This window comes from Geotrypetes seraphini, chromosome 15, assembly GCF_902459505.1.
Source record: "Geotrypetes seraphini chromosome 15, aGeoSer1.1, whole genome shotgun sequence".
NCBI classification, from domain to species: domain Eukaryota; kingdom Metazoa; phylum Chordata; class Amphibia; order Gymnophiona; family Dermophiidae; genus Geotrypetes; species Geotrypetes seraphini.
Window position 1 is genome coordinate 47,401,937 of NC_047098.1, and position 21,427 is coordinate 47,423,363.

The 21,427-nt window shown below is 44.7% G+C and overlaps 1 protein-coding gene across 2 annotated transcripts in view; it reads left to right on the forward strand.

Annotated features, from left to right (window-relative positions):
* Nucleotides 1–21,427, forward strand: part of USP32 (ubiquitin specific peptidase 32) — a 406,702-nt gene that overhangs the window by 65,262 nt on the left and 320,013 nt on the right. For both annotated transcript variants that reach the window (XM_033921901.1, XM_033921902.1), the window contains exon 2: nucleotides 2,453–2,580. In XM_033921901.1, coding sequence (XP_033777792.1) covers nucleotides 2,453–2,580 — 128 coding nt within the window. The remainder of the gene's footprint in view (nucleotides 1–2,452; nucleotides 2,581–21,427) is intronic.

Consider the following 21,427-nt stretch of genomic DNA (forward strand, 5'->3'; position numbering starts at 1 on the left):
TCCTGCTTTTGAACCTGGGCAGGGGCAGAGGCAGAGCCGGGGCGGGAGGGAGTGACGGTGGGAGAGCAATTTCAAAGCCTCGGCAGCGGCGGCTCCTTGACCAATCTGCGCTTACAACGACCCCACACTCGCAGTCTGGCTGGCTTCCCCACCAAAGCCCTTCGCAGCGGCAGCCCCTCCCGCATCCGTCCCCACGTCCCAAGCCTCTCCGAAGGCCGGCTCCCACGAAAATGGTACCCCTCTGTCCAAAGCCGCGGCGGCAGCCTCCCTCAAGACACATTTCAAATCTGACATATTGTAATCACAAAACAGAAAATAAAATTATTTTTCTTACCTTTTGTTGTCTGGTCATTATTCATTTCATGTAGGGGTCCCAGGCTATGGTTGGCTTTTGATAACTCGCTTGCCAGGGCCCCTTCTTTCTTCTTCCCTCCCTCCATCCCGGCAGCTGAAGACAGGCACCTCCCCCCAGTGGTCTGAGAGAGGAGGGAGCAGTTAGGAGAGGGTCTGAGGGCAAAGAGGGGCTCAACAGCGCACAACCACCTTTCCTTCCCTCCCTCCATCAGGTGCAGTGCAGCTCCACCAATGTTAAAAGGAGCCACGTCGAAATCGGAGCCCTGCCACTGCCGTAGCACTTTCCCCTCTGCCTTGGTCCCGCCCCTTCTCTGACATATGGGACCGTGGCAGAGGGAACGTGTTACGGTGGCGGCAGGGCTCCAATTTCAAAGCAGCTCCTTATAACATAGGCGGAGCTGAACTGTACCTGATGGAGGAAGGGAAGGAACGGTGGGGCAAATTTCGGCAACGGCAGGAATTGTTTGGCGGGCCAAGCACCGTGAAAGTTTGTTTCTTTAGGCAGCCCCGGTTGTTTATTTGGATTCAATGTCAGCATTAGGGTTCGCCAGCCGCCAGCCATGAGAGCCGGGTGAGGAAGGCCGCCGCAGCCTCGCGGCTAGGTAGGGGAACAACAATGGCGCTTATGCTCAAGCCCCCGCCGCAGCTCCTCTCTCGATCCTGGTGCGGTTCGAGAGAGGAGTCGTGGCGGCGGTTTGAGCATAAGCGCGATTGTTGTCCCCCTACCTAGCCGCGAGGCTGCGGCGGCCTTCCTCACCTGGCTCTCATGGCTGGCGGCCGGTGAACCCTAATGCTGACATCGAATCTAAGTAAACAACCGGGCTGCCTAAAGAAACATGGTAATCATATTCTGTCCTGAAAGCCCCTGCCGCAGCTCCTCTCTCGATCCTGCTGCAGTTCGAGAGAGGAGCCGTGGCGGCAATTTGAGCATAGTGCACAGTGAGAGCCAGGGGCGCACATGCGCACTCGTTTTTCCACGACGGATCAGGGAACACGACTTGAGTGCGCATGCGTGGCCTAGCATTTTATTATATTAGATTTATTTGATGAGAGAGTTGCTGATTTAATTTTCATTTCAGAAACCTGGTTGTCTAATAATGACCCCTATAGGTGTCAAAAGATCTGTGCCCCCAGCTATAAAGGGACATTTTGTCTCTAGGCTTATTAAAAGTGGGGGAGGTCTAGCGGTTATTTATAAATCATTTTTTGATTTACATTTAAAGTTATCCAAGATTCTAATTTAGAGCTAATGGTTTTAAGTCCAGCTGATGAGCTATAAAATAATCCTCTGGGTATTTTATTATTTTACCGCTCCCCTGTAAATTGGTTTAAATCATCACCTATTCTGTCTGAAACGATTGCTTATATGTCTACTCAGTTTTCTAGAATGTTAATAATTGGTGATTTGAATCTACACCTAGAAGATGATTCTGATTCCAGTGTTTCAGCTTTTAAGAAAAAAAAACTATAAAGAATGTTTGTTTTTCCTGATTTCCTAAAGTTTTGAGCTGCTGCTCTAGTTTTCCTTAACTTTTTTCTTCTATGGCAGTTTGAATGGTGCCATAGAGGGTAAGGGAGCATCAAGCAACCATCATTTTCAGGTGCCAAAGCAAATTCCTTAAAAGTGGACACAGGTACCTCCAAAGCAGGGGTGAACCAAATGCGGCCTACCATTGAATTTTGTGTGGCTCCCAAGAACAGGGGATGCATACATGGAAAACGTCATTAAATGGATTTTTGCTGATTTTTAAAATAACTGTATTTCACAAATATTTTCAGAATACCCACTCTAGTAGATTTTCTATCGTTTGTAGTAAAAATTTAACTTATCAGAAGGTTCTTGGAGCTCCTTGCATTTCCAGTTTCAACATTATGTAGTGTGGCCCACTAGAGGTAGTATTGACATCCATGTGGCCCTTTATGTATAAAGGTTGCCCTCCCCTGCTATAAAGTGAAAGAGAGTGCACAGGTGAACTTGCATGAAAATATTTTAAGTTTCCAACCGTGCATAAATGTGCCATTTTTTTTACTTCTCTATATTATTTTGTTTGTAGTGTGATAAATCTGAGGGTTTCTCACTGTGTTTTTCTGAATACAGTTACAGATATAGAGTTGAAACGGCTGAAGGACGCCTTTAAGAGGACATGTGGCCTGTCTTGTTATATGAGTCAGCAGTGCTTCATCAGGGAAGTACTTGGTGATGGAGTTCCCCCCAAAGTTGCAGAGGTAAATTATTTAAGTTTTGTGTTTATTATTGATGGAATTGAGAGTTACTAGGCAAATCACTAATTCCCTCCATGGCCCCAGGTACATTAGATAGATTGTTGGCCCACCAGGACAGTCAGGAAAAAATGCTTGAGTACTTGAATAAATTCATGTACACTTCTTCTTCTGAATCCATGGTTTCAGCATCTGCTGATTTGGTTATTCGTGATTTTTTTTTTTTTTTTTTAATTCATTTAAATTTTTTGGGCTATTTTTAAGCCCTCTTAGACCCCCGGGAACCTTACCTGGTGGTTTAACGGGTTTTTGGGACAGGAGCAATCTTCCTAAGCTCCTGCCCCGTGCAGATCGCTCATAGGAAATGGCTGCCGTGAGCTCCTGTTGTAGTCTCGAGAGACTATGGGAGCTCACGGCAGTCATTTCCTATGAGCGATCTGCACGGGGCAGGAGCGTAGGAAGATTGCTCCTGCCCCGAAAACCCGCTAGACCACCAGGTAAGGCTTAAGGGATGCCGGGGGGGGGGGGGAAGGGGGGAAGCAGGGAGTGGGTCAGAACCGGTCCGAATATTCACGTTTTTGTTATGTTCGCGGGCCGGCTCTGCCCCTAACCCCCGTGGATATGGAGGGAGAAGTGTAAACCATTCTGAGCTTCCTTGGGAGAACAATATATAAAATTGAATGAATGCTACTTTCCATTTTGGTTCTAGATTGATACGAGGGGATGCTGAAAAGTTCTTAGCCCAACCAACTTCCTAAATTCTGAGTATTATTTTGCCACTGTAGCTGAAAAGCGTGTTATATTATTTTACAAAGTGCCAACTTGCAGAATCGTAATGCTATGTTTTGACATTGTTTCAGATCATTGATTGAACCATGTCAATGAAAAGTATGGAATTTTCACATGTGGAACTCTGAGCTTTCATGAAGTTCCTATTCCTACAGAAGAAAACTCCAAAAGAAATCCATGAAGGTATGATGCAAATATGGAGTGACAAATGTCCATCATACTCCACTGTGAAGAAGTGGTGTGCAAACTTTCAGCATGGAGATTTGAGACCGAAGATGAAGCAAGATCTGGGAAGTCTCAAACAGTGTCAACTCCTGAAATTGTTGACCATGTTCATGACCTGATGTTGTCAGATTCGTGAATATTAGCTAAAACAATTGCTGAGACACTACAGAGATCCAGGGAATGTATTGGGTGTATAATACTTGAGCAGCTGGGTATGCAGAAGCTGTCTGCCTTGTGAGTGCCCAAATTCTTTTAAAACAATTTTTATGTTTATTTTAGCTTTAAGTCTTTGAGAAGTCATGTTTCTACAGATGGGCAAATGGGATTCATCCTTATCAGTGTAGACTGAATGGGCCAATTAGTCTTTATCTGTCATCACCTACAACCGTATTTTCATGTAGATAACGCGCACCCTTGTAAAACGCGCACACGGGTATAGTGCGCGGAAAACACAAATTTATGTACAGAAATTTTTATACACCGCGCACACCCGTATACCGCGCATGCTGCCCGACTCTCCCGTCGCCGCCCGACTCTCTTTCGCCCGCCCCGACACTCCTCTCCCCCTTGAAGTCCTGTCCCCTCCCTGAAAGCCTGATGCACCCCCCCGACGTCCGATTCACCCCCCCCCCGCAGGACCGCTCGCACGCACCCACACCCCCACCCTGAAGGACCGCTCGCACCCCCACAGCCTCCCGACCCCCCCTTCCATCATGTAGAAGCTCTTACCGGTGTCCTGATGCTTCCTCTTGGCGGTCCCGCCCTTTCTCTGACGTCAAGCCCTCTTGCCCCGCCGACTCCCCGACACGATCCGGGACAAGAGGGAGCTCAAGCCCTCTTGCCCCAGCCAACCGCGGCACCCCCGATACGATCGGGGCAAGAGGGAGCTCAAGCCCTCTTGCTCCAGCCAACCGCGGCACCCCCGACACGATCGGGACAAGAGGGAGCTCAAGCCCTCTTGCCCCAGCCTACCGCGGCACCCCCGATACGATCGGGGCAAGAGGGAGCTCAAGCCCTCTTGCTCCAGCCAACCACGGCACCCCCGACACGATCGGGACAAGAGGGAGCTCAAGCCCTCTTGCCCCCCCCCGACTCCCCGACACGATCGGGGCAAAAGGGAGCCCAAGCCCTCTTGCCCCACCGACTCCCCAACTTCCCGACAATATCGGGCCAGGAGGGAGCCCAAGCCCTCCTGGCTTTGGCGACCCCCCTCCCCACTAGTTGTTCGGGCCAGGAGGGAGCCCAAGTCCTCCTAACCCTGGCGACCCCCCCCGCTAGTTGTTCGGGCCAGGAGGGAGCCCAAAACCTCCTGGCCACGGCGACCCCCTACCCCCACCCCGCACTACATTACGGGCAGGAGGGATCCCAGGCCCTGCTGCCCTCGACGCAAACCCCCCTCCCCCCAACGACCCCCCCCCCCAAGAACCTCCGACCGCCCCCCCCAGCCGACCCACGACCCCCCTGGCCGACCCCCACGACACCCCCACCCCCCTTCCCCGTACCTTTGTGTAGTTGGCCAGACAGACGGGAGTCAAACTCGCCTGTCCGGCAGGCAGCCAACGACGGAATGAGGCCGGATTGGCCCATCCGTCCCAAAGCTCCGCCTACTGGTGGGGCCTAAGGCGCCTGGGCCAATCAGAATAGGCCCGGGAGCCTTAGGTCCCTCCTGGGGGTGGGGCCTGAGGCACATGGGCCCAACCCGACCATGTGCCCAAGGCTTGAGCTCCCTCTTTCCCCGATCGTGTCGGGGAGTCGGGGAGTCGGCGGGGCAAGAGGGCTTGACGTCAGAGAAAGGGCGGGACCGCCGGAAGAGGAAGCAGCGCAGGCGCAGGGCTCACAGAAGGGCCGGGACCGCCAAGAGGAAGCAGCAGGACACCGGTAAGAGCTTCTACATGATGGGGGGGTCCGGAGGCTGTGGGGGTGCGAGCGGTCCTTCAGGCTGGGGATGCGGGTGCGGGTGGGAGTGCGTGCGAGCGGTCCTTCAGGGTGGGGGTGCGGGTGCGAGCGGTCCTTCGGGGTGGGGTGCGAGCAGTCCTGCGGGGGGGGGGGGGTGAATCGAACGTCGGGGGGGGAACTATGTAAAAAAATTTTGTACAACGCACTCACACATATAACGCGCAAGGTTATGCGCGGTTTGTAAAAATTGTGTATAACGCGCGCGTTATATGCGTGAAAATACGGTATATTATTGTACCATCCTACTTTTTTGTCATTTACTTCCTTTCTAGCCCATGTAGGCAGTCCTAACTTAACACACATAGCCATCTGGAAAGTGACGGAATGCTATCTGTAGAGTCAGTGGCAGCCATCACTGAATATAATATAACCTGTGTATAAAAAAATACATTCATCACAGTATTCAAATGTTGACCCAAGAAAAAGTTAGGTCTTACCTGATAATTTTCTTTCCTTTACTCAAAATAGATGAATTAAGAAACTTGTAGGTTATGACCATCTACCAGCAAGTGGAGATAGAGAGCACTGAAATGAAATGTACTTTATAGAACAGTATTGCTCCTTTCCAGTTAGTATATCTCATCACAAAGCAGAAGTAGTAATGGAAATAGTCTCTTCATCACAGAGTCAACAAAAATCCACAACAATAAACTTCATCAGAGAACAGACCTTAGAAAAAACGTGTACCACAAAATCTGCACAAAATAGGGTGGGATTCTGGATTCATCTGATGTGACTAAAGGAAAGAATATTACCAGATTAGACATAATTTTTCCTTCCTTAACATCAGTGGCAGATGAATCCATAAACTTGTGGGATGTAGCAAAGCAGTCCTCATGCAGGGTTTGGATCAGAAATTCCCGCTGAGAGCACCAAGAGACCAAAGGAAGCATCCTCCTGTGCTCTAGATTTTGCCCACAAGGTAACCACAGCTCACGTGAAATGAACACACAGTGAAGGCAGAAGATATTTACCAGCCAGAAGATAAGCAGAAGAAATAGCCTGATTCACCCAATGAGCAACAGTTGCTTTGGAAGTTGCATTACCTCTATTTGGTCCTGACAAGAGAATGATGGTCAGAATTCCGGAACTCATTAGTAGATTGAAGGTATTGAATGAGCACCCAACAAATGTCAAGTGCTCACAGTAAATGGAAAAACCTTGGTAGACTCTAATTAGACAAAAAGAAGGAAGGAAGAAAAAGCAGCTGGCTGTGAAGAAATGTCAACCACACTTAGGAAGAAAAGAAGGAATTGTCCGAATAGTAACTCTCAATTCCATCAAATGTAGAAAGGAATCCCTGCAAGACAACTTACAACTGCTGAAGTAATAGTGACTAATAAAAAGGGCTTTATGCTTCAAAAACATGTCCGACTCTCTCACATGCAGCTGAGGTAATACGCTGTTTCACCTGAAGTAACATCCTCAGGCTACCTCTTCATCCTCAAATCTTGACCTCTCAAGAGCCAGCAGTAAGACCAAAATGGAACAAATCCTCTATGGGAATTGGTCCCTGGTGAAGCAGTGATGGACTTAGAGGAAGACAGAACAGCATGTACACCATGGTCATCTGGGCCAATCCAGAGAAATCAGAATGACCCGACCCCAATAATGTAGGATTCTGTGAAGAACCTTGCGTATCATAGGCCACAGAGAAAAAACATACAGCAGCCCTGAGTCTGGCCAAGTCTACAGAAGAGCATCTAAACCTTCCAAAGCAAACTCTCTTCTTCTGCTAAAAAATCTAGGGACCTTAGCATTGTGATAAGTTGTCAGGAGATCCATGATTGGTATGTCCCATTTCAGACTTGGAGTATGAAAGGCCTCTTCCAACAGCTCAATCCAAGGAGGTTCTGTTGAGAAAGTCCACTACAACATTGAGAGATATGTGCGTCACCATCTGTTACAAGTATCATTGCCCCCAAACCACCAAAGGTAGACTGAGTCCCCCCCCCGCCTGATAATTTTACTTACCAGATCTTGCTCTATCTGATTATTTTCTGTTTCCAAATCTTAAAAAGAGTTTGAAAGGGTGAAAATTTTCAAGTGATTCAGAGGTGATTGCAGCAGCAGAGCAGTATTTCAGTGACCAGACATCAGAGAATTTTTGGAAGGATACTTCAGACACGATGTGCCAAGAGTGTTGAACTTAGGGGTGAATATGTGTTATAACTTCTAAGTTTCATGGATCCACATCATTCCCTTCTTGGTTGAGCTGAGATCTTTTCAGCATTCCGTAGTATGTTCGGGGTAACCTCATGGGGCAAAATGTGACTCGGCTATCATGACTAGAAGGAGCAAGTTCTTTAGGCCATTTTCTGTTTATTGCATGCATTATAGTGTCATTTCACCAATCATAAGATATTAGCTTTTGTCTTATGTGGTCCTGGGGCTCTTTAATATAATACATCTGACATTCCAGTTGTAGGATCTGGAAGTTGAAGTGTTCAAACTTCTAATTTATTCATGTGAAAAACTATTTATTAGTTGTTATTGCTTGAGCTATAAGGTAGAATGAACTCCCCTATGGATCTTAAGCTCTACTAGCCTGAAAATTAAAGGAGCTTATAACAATTCAAAAACTATTTTTAGGTACTCTTCAGCAATTTTGTATAACACTTTTTAATAAATAATTAAAGCCTGGGTTCAACTAAGGTATTTTTGCTTTCAGTAATGCTTGAGAATGCTCGATTGTAATTTGTCATGAACATTTGTGAATAAATAATAAATAGGGAGGCCGAAACAGGAGTATCTTATCAACTCTTGTCTCTTCAGAGCCACAAACAAGTTTGGTCTTAAGAATCTTCACAATATGTGTTCATGAAGCTCTGGGGGTGGCCAGCTGCGAGACTTAACGAGTCAGATACTACAAAACCTAAAAGCCTTCACTGGCTACACACAAACTCCTGGTTCTACTTTGACCAAGTTGATTATCTTCCTGTAGACTGTGGTAGCCATATTTTGTAAGCTCTGATGGAATGATAATCGGTGCACCTGCATACATAACTACAAATACTACTATTTATCATTTCTATAGCGCTGAAAGGCATATGCATCGCTGTACATTTAACATGAAATAGACAGTTTCTGCTCAGAAGAGCTTACATTTTAATTTGGATAGACAGACAAGAAATATAGAGGTTGGGGAGTTTCTTGCAGAGAGAATGATAGGATGGACATAGGTATCTTACAGTGAGTAGGAGTTAGGAGTTGAAAGCAGCCTCGAAGAAGTGGACTTTTAGCTTGGATATGAATACTGCTAGAGATGCAGCTTGATGTATTGACTCAGGCAGTCTGTTCCAGGCATACGGTACAGCAAGATGGATTGGGCAGGACTTCACCCCTGGATCGGGCTAAGGGAAACCCGAACATCACTGAGGTTTTCCGTGATCGGCGTATCTCCCAGAGTTGAGGGTGTCTCCTTCATCTGAGACGCTAACATCCCATCCAGTGTCGTCTGCACCTGGGGTTTGGCGGTTCACTTTGGGCCCATCTTGAGAGCACTCAGTTTATTTATTAGATACCTGTGTGGAACAGTGTCAAAGGCTTTGCTAAAATTTAAATATACCACATCTGGTGCTCTCACTCTATCCAATTCTCTGATCACACAGTGAAAGAAATTGATCAGTTTTGTCTGACAAGACCTGCCTCGAGTGAATCCATGTTGCCTCAGGTCCTGTAATCCACCGGATTCTAGAAACTGCACTATTCATTACATTACATTAGTGACTTTTATTCCACCTGTACCTTGCAGTTCTAGGCGGATTACATTTGAAGATAACTGGACATTACCAGGAAGTTATAAATTAGTGATTGGATACATAGGAAAGGTATTAGAATAAATTCTCTGTTTTAAAAGCATTTCCTTTACTTTTCTTACCACAGAAATCAGACTTTCCAGCCTGTAGTTCCCTACTTTCTTACTTATACTTTTTGTGGAGAGAGACCACATTCACCCTTCTTCAATCCTCCAGTACCACTCCCGACTCTAGAGAAGCATTGAAAATGTCAGCTAGTGGAGAAGCCAGAACTTCCCTAAATTCTCTCAGATTCCTTGAATGTACATCATCTGGCCCCATCACTTTATCCACCTTTAGTTTTGCGAGCTCCTCATGAACTCTGTCCTCTGAAAATCTATTAGGGTCTGCCACATTTCCAGCCCTATTTGCTTTTGTTTCTGCAGTCCGCTCCTGGTGCTTCAGCTGTGAACACAGAACAGAAATATTTCTTATGCAATTCAGCTTTATCTTTATCAGCTTCTACATATTCTTCACCATCCACTTTTGCACTTCCTCCTATCACTACTACAGTGGTGCCTCACACAACGAACTTAATTGGTTCCAGGAGCAAGTTTGTTATGTGAAACGTTCGTTATGTGAAACGCGTTTTCCCATAGGAATACATGTAAAAAAAAATAATTCGTTCTGCAGCATAAAATATGCTAAGATGACATAAAAAAGATAAATTTTTTGTTATTATTTTTATTTAGATACATCTAAAAACATACATCTCCCTGTCCTTTTACTTCCACTATCTTCCTATCCCATCTCTATTCCCTTTTGTCCCTCTCCCCATGATCAATCATCTCACCACCTCTCTCTGCCCTCACCCTCAGGGTTCAAGATTGCTTCCACTCTTTTTCCTGTTGTTCTCTCTGCCTGTCACCCTATGATTTAGCATCCCTTCTGCCCTTGTCCAATATTTCCCCTTCTCTCCCTCCCTCTCATCCCCTGCTCCAACATGTGCTTTCAGCGGCCTTCTCCCCCCTTAAGCGTCTTTTCTTCTCCACTCCACCTTTCCTCCCTCCCTGCCTCCACCTTTGTGGCGCTTTTGCACCCGACCGACAACAGAACAGGCCCGGTCGGACAAATCTCCCTGTCCTGTAGCCGCGAATATAAATTACCTTCTTACAGCAGCTGGATTATTAAAGCTGCTGTAAGAGGTAATTTAGATTCGCGGCTACAGGGCAGGGAGGTTTGTCGGCCGGGCCTGTTGTCGGTCGATCGGGGGACCTGACCAGCTGTGCACATTCTTCGGGGCGGACCGCCCCCTCCCCCCTCTTTCGTTCGCCATTGCCTTCTTCCTACCTGCCCTGCCGCAGCCGCACACAGCCAAACGGAAGTCTTCCTGATGTCAGCGCTGACGTCGGAGGAAGGGAGGGCTTTGCTTAAGCCCTCCCTCCGACGTCAGCGCTGACATCGGGAAGATTTCCGTTCGGCTGTGTGCTGCGACAGGGCAGGTAAGGAGAAGGAGACTACCCTCGCGGCTCGACCAACCCCGCTGCGATCCAACCCCGCAGGAACCCCGGACTTCGTTGTGTGAAACGAAGTCCGTTGTACGAATCAAGACATAAAGTTCGTTGTGCGCAGCGTTCGCTGTGCGAGGCGTTCGCTGTGCGAGGCACCACTGTATATCTAAAAAATGTCCTGTCCCTCTGTTTTACCATATCTGCTATTTTTTCTTCCATTTGGATCTTTGCTTTCCTGACATCTCAACTAGCCTTCCTTAACTTTTCCAGATAGTTTTGCCTGTTATCATAGACTTTTGTACTAACATTTGTGTCTCAGGTTGTTGTCATTGTGAGGTCAGCTTTTTTGGTGTTGTGGCAGCTGCAATCAGTGTATTGATTATTTTACTTGATTCTTTCTATTCCCTTATTCATGTCTTTTCTTAAAACATCTAGTCTTGATTACTGTAATGTTATCTGTGCAGGAACCTCATGGACTAATTTGAGAAAGCTTCAGAAGTTTGGTGTTGATATTTTAGGACTTTGAAGAGGTGGTCTGCCTTATCTGTCCTCTCTTACAGTCCCTTCTATTTCCAGCCAGTTGCTTCACTCTTGGAATGAACATCAGCTGGTCTTGCCTGGCCCTGCTGCTGTACAGATAGAATCCACTAGACACTTGCTTTTTTTTTTTACTCTTTTAATAGGCCTGGCCACTTAGAACATCTTTACATTAAAGTATGTACTGAATTATCCTATCTCTTTTAAGCACCAATCATTGCAGTTTATCTATAGAGTATGTTTGTGTTCTGGGTGAGTTCTTTTCTATTGTGCTATGGAGTTCTTTGCATTTTTTTATTAGTCTATATACTGCCTGGTCTATATACTGCCTTGATCTGGTGTTTCAGGTAAAGTGATTTTGAAATCATAGAGAAACTATAAAAAAAAGTACATAAAAGTGCCAGAAGAAAGTGTTTTCCATAAAATAAGTTCAACGACAAGGAGTCATCATATGAAGCTGAAGGAAGGGAAACTCAGATTATGGAAAAATGCTTTTTCACTGAGAAGGTGGTAGATGGCCAGAACAGACTTCCAGCAAAGCTCATAGGAGTCAAAATGGTGGCAGAATTAAAACGCCAAAGGAATAACCACAAAGGGACCTTAGTTGTGGAGGGAGGGAGAAGACCATAAATTATGTAAGATCTGGGCCAAGAAAGCAGGCAGATATAAATGGGTAGATTGAGTTAACCAAATTGTCCTTTTCTGTTGCCATCCTCTGATCTCTAATTTACCTGTCCACTTGGAGCCTTAATATAAATATTGTTTGCATAATACTAATATACTTGTAGTTACCTAAAGTACTAATTATTATGAACCACTTTGATATCCATTGTATGAAAGGTAATAAATGCAATAAACCATAAACCAAACCATTGTTCACAAAGGTAGAAAAGATATTTCTGGAAGCTATTGTGTGGCCATTTCAGCTCTTGAAACTGATGTATCCATTGAAATATACAACAGGCAGGATTAATTATTTATTTAAACAATCATCCTAACTGGAAAGGTCATTTACTGGTAATTACCACTCTGCCTGCAGGAGGAAATGCATTCAGAATGTAGACATTTGTTGAACAGAGTATTCCTAAGATGTTAACACCACATGTACACCAATTATGTTACTTGGAAGTCTTAGCTTCATAGACACTTTGACTTGACTTTTTTTGGCAATCAGTTTGTAAAAATATTTTTTATTTGAAGCTGTGTGTGTCCCATATGGGTATGATTTAGCTTTGTATTAGGCTACAGTGCAGCTGGTTATGGGAGAGAGCTGGAGGTTAATTCAACAGAAAAGTCCAAATCTATCCAATTGATACAATATTGATCTATAATGATGAACATGTTGTAGAAAATGTAAGGCTTCCTTGTAGTGCACATATGATAGAGAGAAATTTTAGAGGTATTTTGGTAGTTTTGGAGGGTGAAACTTTCCTGAAATATTATATACTCAGTGATTCAAATCTTCATACTGAAAGGAAAGCTATCAAATACTAAATACCAGCTTTAATAGGGTGAATATTCAAAAATATTTATCTGATTAAATTCAGGAAATAATTGTGTTAATGCTTCCTGGATGTTAAACATAACTTTTTACATCAAATGAAAATGTGCTGTTATTTAGTATGGTTGGGACCACCATTCAAACACTCATAACTGAGTCTTGATAAAAAATAAAAGACAAAGTGGAGAAAACAGACCTCAGTACATAGGTTCATGGACCCACAAGGCATCCTTTGGAACTCGTATCATCAGGGGTCTGTAAAAAAAACTTTTTATCTCCTTCCCAGCCCTACGATTCCTCACCCTTGGCCTACCGAGGTACCTGGTGGTCCAGCGGGAGTCTTTGTGACAGGAACGCAGCCTTCTCGATCCTGCCTCCTCATGGCTGCCTTCTAAAATGGCTGCTGCGACCTCTTGTGGCAGCTCGCGGTACTACAGGAAATGCCATGAGCAGCTGTGAGAGCTCATGGCATCTATTTTAGAAGGCATCCATGAGGAAGCAGGAGAAAGGGGGCCACGCTCCTGCCACAAAGACTCCCGCTGGACTACCAAGTATCTTAGGCTCGGGGAGGGGGGGATCATGGGGTTGGGAAGGAGATTAAAGGGTCTCACGACCAGGAGAGTGATTCCATCAGGCAGCCTCAGGACCTTTGTAACATAGTAGAGGGCGGCAGATAAAGACCCGAATGGTCCATCCAGTCTGCCCAACCTGATTCAGTTTAAATTTTTTCTTCTTAGCTATTTCTAGGCAAGAATCCAAAGTTCTACCCGGTACTGTTCTTGGGTTCCAACTGCTGAAATCTCTGTCAAAACCTACTGCAGCCCATCTACAGCCTCCCAGCCATTGAAGCCCTCTCCAGCCCATCCTCCCCCAAAGGGCCATATACAGACCCAGACCATGCAAGTCTGCCCAGTACTGGGCAGTTCAATATTTAATATTATTTTCTGATTCTATATCCTCTGTGTTCATCCCACGCTTCTTTGAACTCAGTCACCATTTTCCACTCCACCGCATCTCTCGAGAGTGCATTCCAGGCATCCACCACGTTCTCCATAAAGTAGAATTTCCTAACATTGCTCTTGAATCTACCACCCCTCAACCTCAAATTACGTCCTCTGGAAAAGATTTAGTTCTACGTTAATACCCTTCAAGTATTTGAACGTCTGAATCATATCTCCCCTGGCCCTCATTTCCTCTAGGGTATACATATTCAGGGCTTCCAGTCTCTCCTCATACGTCTTCTGGCGCAGGCTGACAGCTATCGAGGAAAGAGGAAATTGCATCATTGGAGGCAGACCAGCCTAGCAAAGGCCCTGAGGCTGCCTGATAGAATCGCTAAAGTAACACTAGTGGCAGCTATGTATGGAAGTTAAAAAAACACTGTGAACTGATGCTGCTAGTCCTGGAGGGCTGGGGAGAGAAAATGATAGTGGCAAAAGGAAGATATGCAATGGCAGAAGGAGGGTGGGAGACTTACAGGGAGGAGAGTATGGCGCAGTGGTTAAAGCTACAGCCTCAGCACCCTGAGGTTGTGGGTTCAAACCCATGTTGCTCCTTGTAACCCTGGGCAAGTCACTTAATCCCCCCATTGCCCCAGTTACATTAGATAGATTGTGAGCCTGCCGGGACAGAGAGGGAAAACTGCTAGAGTACCTGAATAAATGCATCTAAACCATTCTGAGCTCCCCTGGGAGAACGGTATAGAAAATTGAATACATTACATTACATTTGTGATTTCTATTCCGCCTGTGCCTTGCGGTTCTAAGCGGATTACAGTTAAAAGACATCAGGACATTACCGAGAGAATTACATTACAATGATTTAAGTAAATTACATGTTGTGGTATAGAAATACAAGTATAAGATATCTGGATTTATCGATAGAATAACTTGACAGGATTCAAGTAGTTACAAGGTTCAGTGAGGAAAACAATATAGGCAACTAAAGAAAGATACCTAACTTTGAAGGAATCAGTTAAGTGGATACCTAAGGGAGATGCTTATTTAGGAGTTTGGATATTTTTGGTAAATGAGGTTCAAGGGGATGACTAGTGTGTTATTTGCAGGGGAGAGTGCATGTGCGATTGGGGAGGGGAATATTAATATTATGGCACCGCATACCCCCTGCCAATGGTGCGCATACCCCCTGAGGTATATGTACTGCATGTTGAAAACCTCTGCTATATATGACAAAGCTTAGCTTTTGTGTTCTCTATGTCCGCCTGCTGGTGTGTGGTTATAACACACTCATCTCTGGATTCATCTGCTGAGACTAAAGGAAAGAAAATTATCAGGTAAGACATAATTTTTCCATCTGGTTTGTTTAGTTTTACAATGGGTGTATTGATGTTCTAGTGCTTACTGCAGTATTTAAGATGCTGCCTTCTTCTAAGTATATCCTTGTTGTATGATTCATGGATTATTACTAAATATTTTTTTCATACAGAGGAGGAGGATGTTAAAAAAATTATCAGGTACGCGCCATTTCAGTCACCTGATCTGCTGGCATGTGTGAATGGTTCAGTTTGGGGGAGGGGGCTAGGGGTGGGGTTATGTGTCCTTTTTTTTATTTATTTTTTTTTAGTTTCACAAATATGGTAACCTTTCTGCTGCACATCTCCCACACTGTTATGTCATCTTATGCATTTAATCTCCTCTCCTCGCCCCCCAATCTTAGATTGTAAGCTACCTAGATATACCCATTGATAGACAGGATGATACATTTTAAATAAACTTGGATAAGAGATGTGAGTAATAGGACCAGCAGGTTAGAGAAGCACTTAATCTGCCATGTTACCGACTTTCCTTTCCTGTTGTCAGCTGGGACTGGGCAGTATAGTGTGAAAAGTGAGCTAGAAGGGTATGGAAGAAAAGAGGCTTATGCCTGTGAGCAGTGGAAAGAGGTATTTCTATATCCATAAAGGAATCGGGGGTCAGGCCCTTAGTCTTCACCTTAGAAATTGATTACTAGGATGTAACCTAATGGTTAGATCAGTGGATTGAGAACCAGGGGACCCCAGTTAAAATTCCACTGCAGTTCCTTATGCTCTTGGGGAAGTCATTTAACCTCCATTGCTTGAGATACAATCCCAATGAATAGCTACTGTACCTGAATAGACAGTGTGTCATGTCATAGTTATCCTACTTTGAATGGATGCAACTTTCCTATGCTGATGGAATTCCTCCTTTCCTCCTATTAATCTATTTAGTGTTTTGTAAACTGCCTTGACCTACTAGTTAGATAAATGTGGTATATCAAGTCCTTATAATAAACATAAACATATACAGTATAAATAATAATAATAGTAAAGCAGAAATCATGACCTTTTCACCTCCATCAGGAATGATCCTGTAAAATCATATAATTTTAAATAAAATAAATTTTAAATGAATATTTTAACTTTATTATTGCCTCAAGCAACAGCATCATAACTTCCCTTCAGTGCCAATTGCTTGGTACATTATGAAGTAATACAAAGTCATACACAAAGACAACTTGGAGCCTATAGAAACACTATAAACATTGTAACAGTGTTGCCTAGATTCAGACAGCACTGACCCACTAATGAAAAGACAGAACTACAAATAGTACACTACACCACAGAACAGTGGCTCTCAAACCTGGCTTGGGGGACCACCAGCCAGTTGGGGTTTCGGAATACCCCTAACAAATATGCATATTAGAGATTTCTGTATGGAATCCTTCATTTCTTTACCTCTGATGCTACAGTACTCCATTTCCTAATTCTAGTCCTGGAATTGCAGCTCACTGAAAATACTGTATAAACAAGCAGGGATACATATGTTCTAAATGTTGCCATAAATCTCTCCAGAAACTGTGTACACCTGGACCATCCCAAATAGAGTGTCTGTAAGACGCATCCCAAGAGCCGCACTTCAAACATGTCCCATCAGATGATAAACCTATTTTGTGTGCCCTGGGAAGAATATACTTGTACATTCTCAAAAGAAATTTATAATTCAGTTCTCGTAGTTATACATTTTCTGCAATTTTGGGCTATCCTTTAAACTCTGCAACAAATTCTCTACTGTATGTAGGTAAAAATCCTGAGACCAACATTGAACAATTTGCTGTAGTTTAGTCAGTTTCAGGGATTTCTTAAGGCCCTCATAATACTAGCCTGTCAGGCCCTCATGAACTGCAGCAGAGAGCAGCATTCATCAAAGATTGATTTGGCAAAATCCTCTGGAACCTTGCCCTGATTGAGTCTGTCTCGTGGCAGTACAAAACTATTATCTGTTGTATGATTGTTGGCTGCTGTTGAATTGGAGCCCGGCTAGTTTCACTGATATATGTGTGGAAACTTTGTATAAATTTATATGTATGGATATTACTGGGAGAATAAGTGGTCACACCCCTTGGGAACTCAATTGATGTTTAAGTAGTAGAACAGGAATTGCTGGAAACAGAGAATCCTAGCAACTTGTGGCCTACTTAATCGCTATCGTAATTAGTGAGCTTATGAGTCCTAGAACTGACTTCAGAGCTGGACCTGGTTATGAATACTGTAATAAGAGGAGGATCCAAGTTAGGAAGAAGGAAGTTAGGCCTAACCCTTCACTTGAAAGCTTCCAAGTTCCAAGGAACCCCGCAATTCCCTAAGGATCCTCCTAAGATGCCACCTTTTAAGTCAGAGGCAACCCTGGCAGTTCCTTAGCTCCTGGAAAGTGGAAAGGGATTGGGACTTGTGTAGCACGTTTTTGTAGTTTTACAACCACACTCAAAGTGGTTTATATACCAGTACTTCAAATTATCCCGGTGGACTCACGATCTATCTAATAGATGTGAGAGTCGCAAGGAAGGTCAGGGGTCCAAGGGGAAACCTAAGGAAATGCCCTTAAAAGATAAGACCCTGGGGAAAGAAGAAAGGTTGATTTGTGATGAACTCCTTGAAGAAGAAGAGGAAATGATATGGGAGACTCAGGAGGAGTGGGAGGACTTTACTATGGAGCCTGGGGAGGTTTTGTGCTGGGCAGAAGATATGGAAATAGACAACTAATCCCAGTGACAGCGTAGGGGAGGGGGGCAGGAGTAAGTTTTGGGGAGAACCTTATGAGTGTTCTGTCTGGGTGGTGACTCTCCTAACCCCTATGCCCAGGTAGAAGGTGAGGACTGGGCATGTGTGTGTGGAAGCTCTGGAGACAAATCCAAGTAAGCCTGAGGAGTCAGATTGGAAATTTGGAATCTCTTATGAACTGATACTTCCTTGGATTTCTTACAACCCTGTATAAATAGGTATGAGTTGCAGACTGAATTTGCATGAGGACTAATTTGCATATTCTTCAGTCAAGAATGTTTTGTTTGTTGACATAAAGTGAGAGACTGAGATCCTGGGGATTGAATCCCTAGGCCACTGGAGCATATTGGTCAATTAAGTGATGAAAGGACTGCTCACCATATGATCTTTTTCTTTCACCCTAATCATTATAGTACTGTTTGACTATGACTCTCGGGAGCCTGTGAGGACTAAAGGAGAGCTACCTAAGTTCTCAGGGTGACCCTTGGAGGAGGGGGATGAATGCTGACAATTGCCTAACCCCTGGTAAGACCTTCCTTAAGTAAGCAGAACATGATCAAGGATTAGTTTAGTCAGAGTGACTGGAGAGTCATGAGGGACCAGTGTACTCAGACCAGAGAGTTCAGAGAGACAAGTAACCAGAGTATCAATAGAGACTGGTGTACTAAAAGGGACCAGAGGCTACCAGAGTGACCCGAGTGTCCAGAAGACTGCCAATGACAATACATATGCTGATACCTGAAATTGATATTGAAATTTTGTTGTAACTCATGCTTTACTAAAGCTGGCATATGAGTTATTGAAACCCTATAGTGGGATAAGCTTGCATATTATGGTAATTTTGTTTAGATCTCAAAAGACTGAGGTTTCAGTACTTGAACTGAGTATATAATAGTAGCAGCAAACTAATCATGTTGATCTATTTAACATTTTGATATATATTTAACTTATGGCATGATTCCCAGTTGATTGTCAGTTTTTCATGCTTTATCACTGATCATCTTTATTTATATTTTGAGTCACACATTCCTTTATTTAGTGTGTGTGTTTTGGGTACACACAAAAATCCTGTGTGTATGTTACAAATTTGTAGGCAGAGTTCTTGGTGATAATGTGATTTAGATTATTTTCTTGTTTTTGCCAGGAAGTCTTTAGAACTTGTCAGAATGATAAGAACATAAGAACATAAGCAGTGCCTCCGCCGGGTCAGACCATAGGTCCATCCTGCCCAGCAGTCCGCTCCCGCGGCGGCCCAAACAGTTCACGACCTGTCTAAATCACCAGAAGGGGCCCCCATGCCTCCTTGGTTTCCTAATTGAGTCCTATCTTCCTATCAAAGTCCTAGCCCTCCGGTCTTGCCTGCACGACCAGGTTGGGTTTCTGCATATATTTTCTGATTAGCTTTCTCAGTATCCCACGATCCCCTTATCCCTCAGGAATCCATCCAGTCTCTGTTTGAATCCCTGTACCGTACTCTGCTTGATCACTTCCTCCGGTAGCGCATTCCAAGTGTCCACGACCCTCTGGGTGAAAAAAAACTTCCTTGCATTCGTTTTGAACCTATCTCCCTTCAGTTTCTCTGAATGCCCCCTCGTACCTGTTGTCCCCTTCAGCCTGAAGAATCTGTCCCTATCCACCCTCTCTATGCCCCTCATGATTTTGAAGGTCTCTATCATATCACCCCTGAGCCGCCTTTTTTCCAGAGAGAAGAGCCCCAGCCTATCCAACCTCTCAGCATATGGGTAGTGTTCCAGCCCTCTTACCAGTTTTGTTGCTCTCCTTTGGACTCTCTCAAGTACCTCCATGTCTTTCTTGAGGTACGGCGACCAATATTGAACGCAGTATTCCAGATGCGGACGCACCATCGCTCGATACAGTGGCATGATGACTTCCCGCGTCCTTGTAGTTATGCCCCTCTTTATGATGCCCAGCATCCTGTTGGCTTTTTTTGAGGCCGCTGCGCACTGTGCAGATGGCTTCAGTGATGCATCCACCAGCACACCCAAGTCTCTCTCAAGATTGCTTTCTCCCAACAATGCCCCCCCCCAATTTGTAGTTGAACAACGGGTTCTTTTTCCCTATATGCATAACCTTGCATTTTTCCACATTAAAGCGCATTTGCCATTTGTTTGCCCAGTCTTCCAGCTTGTCTAAGTCCCTTTGCAGGTCCTCACACTCCTCCCTGGAGCTAACTTTGCCGCACAGTTTGGTATCGTCTGCAAATTTTATAACCTCGCACTTTGCCTCCTTTTCCAGGTCATTGATAAATATGTTGAAGAGTAACGGCCCCAGCACCGATCCTTGTGGCACACCGCTCGTGACTCCCCGCCAGTCAGAATATTGGCCCTTTACTCCGACCCTCTGCAGTCTACCCGACAACCAGTGCTCGATCCATCTGTGCACATCCCCTCTCACCCCGTGGTTCCACAGTTTCCTAAGCAGCCTTTCATGTGGTACCTTATCAAAAGCCTTTTGAAAATCGAGGTAAATGATGTCGATGGGTTCTCCATTGTCCACCCGACTGCTTATTCCCTCAAAGAAGTACAGAAGGTTCGTTAGGCACGACCTTCCCTTACAGAATCCGTGCTGGCTTGTTCTCAGTAGGCCATTTCTCTCAATGTGCTCGATAGTGTTAGAATTTTGTATACTGGACATATGGTAACAACCAGGGCTGGATTAAAGGGTAGGCTCAGTAGGCATGTGCCTTGGGCCTGCAAACATTAGGGGTACCGCCAGTGTGGTGCTTTAAGGCTGTTGTTAGAGGAGGGTAAACAGAGCAGCTGCCCTGGGCCCAGTGCTCTGGGTATTCTTCCCCTAGTTGGCCCATCTCATTCCTTTCCTCTCATCTTCGCAGTCACCTTTCCATTTCAAAATCTATGTTTTCTTTTCCAGACAGGCCCTGGCATCGATGTCAACCATTCTTTTGTAAGTGGCTGCTCGGCCCAAAGCTTCCCCTCTGATGCAGCTTCCTGAGCAGCTCGTGTCAAAGGGGAAGCTTTGGGCCAAGCAGCCGCTTGCAAGAGAATGGTTGCCGCTTGCAAGAGGATGTTTGCAAAATAGTGGTTGTAAAAGTAGGGTCTGATTAATCTTAGTTTTTTCATGCTGAATTTATTTTTTCCGTAGACTGTTTTGTGTTCATCTTAGATTTACATAGATTCTGATAATTCTAGTTATCTGTACTTTATCATATCCTCAGGAATTCTGGGTATCTACTGTGTTCACCCTTTTTTGTTCCTAGTTGGGACTAGCCAGCTATCTCCTCCCAGGTGAGTATAAGCCCTCAGGTAAGTAAATCACTGAATACCTCTACACGGATGGGAAAAGGGGGCAATGTCTGGAAAGCAGTATATACTAATGCTCGAAGTATAGGAAACAAGATTCTGGATCTAGAAGCTATGATGGAAGAAGAGGAGTTGAATATAGTGGCGATCATGGAGACGTGGTTCACGGAGAACCATGACTGGGTTGTAGCTATACCGGGCTATAATCTGTTCAGGAAAGACAGGGAAGGAAGAAAAGGAGGGGGGAGTAGCGTTGTATGTTAAAGATTATATTAAAG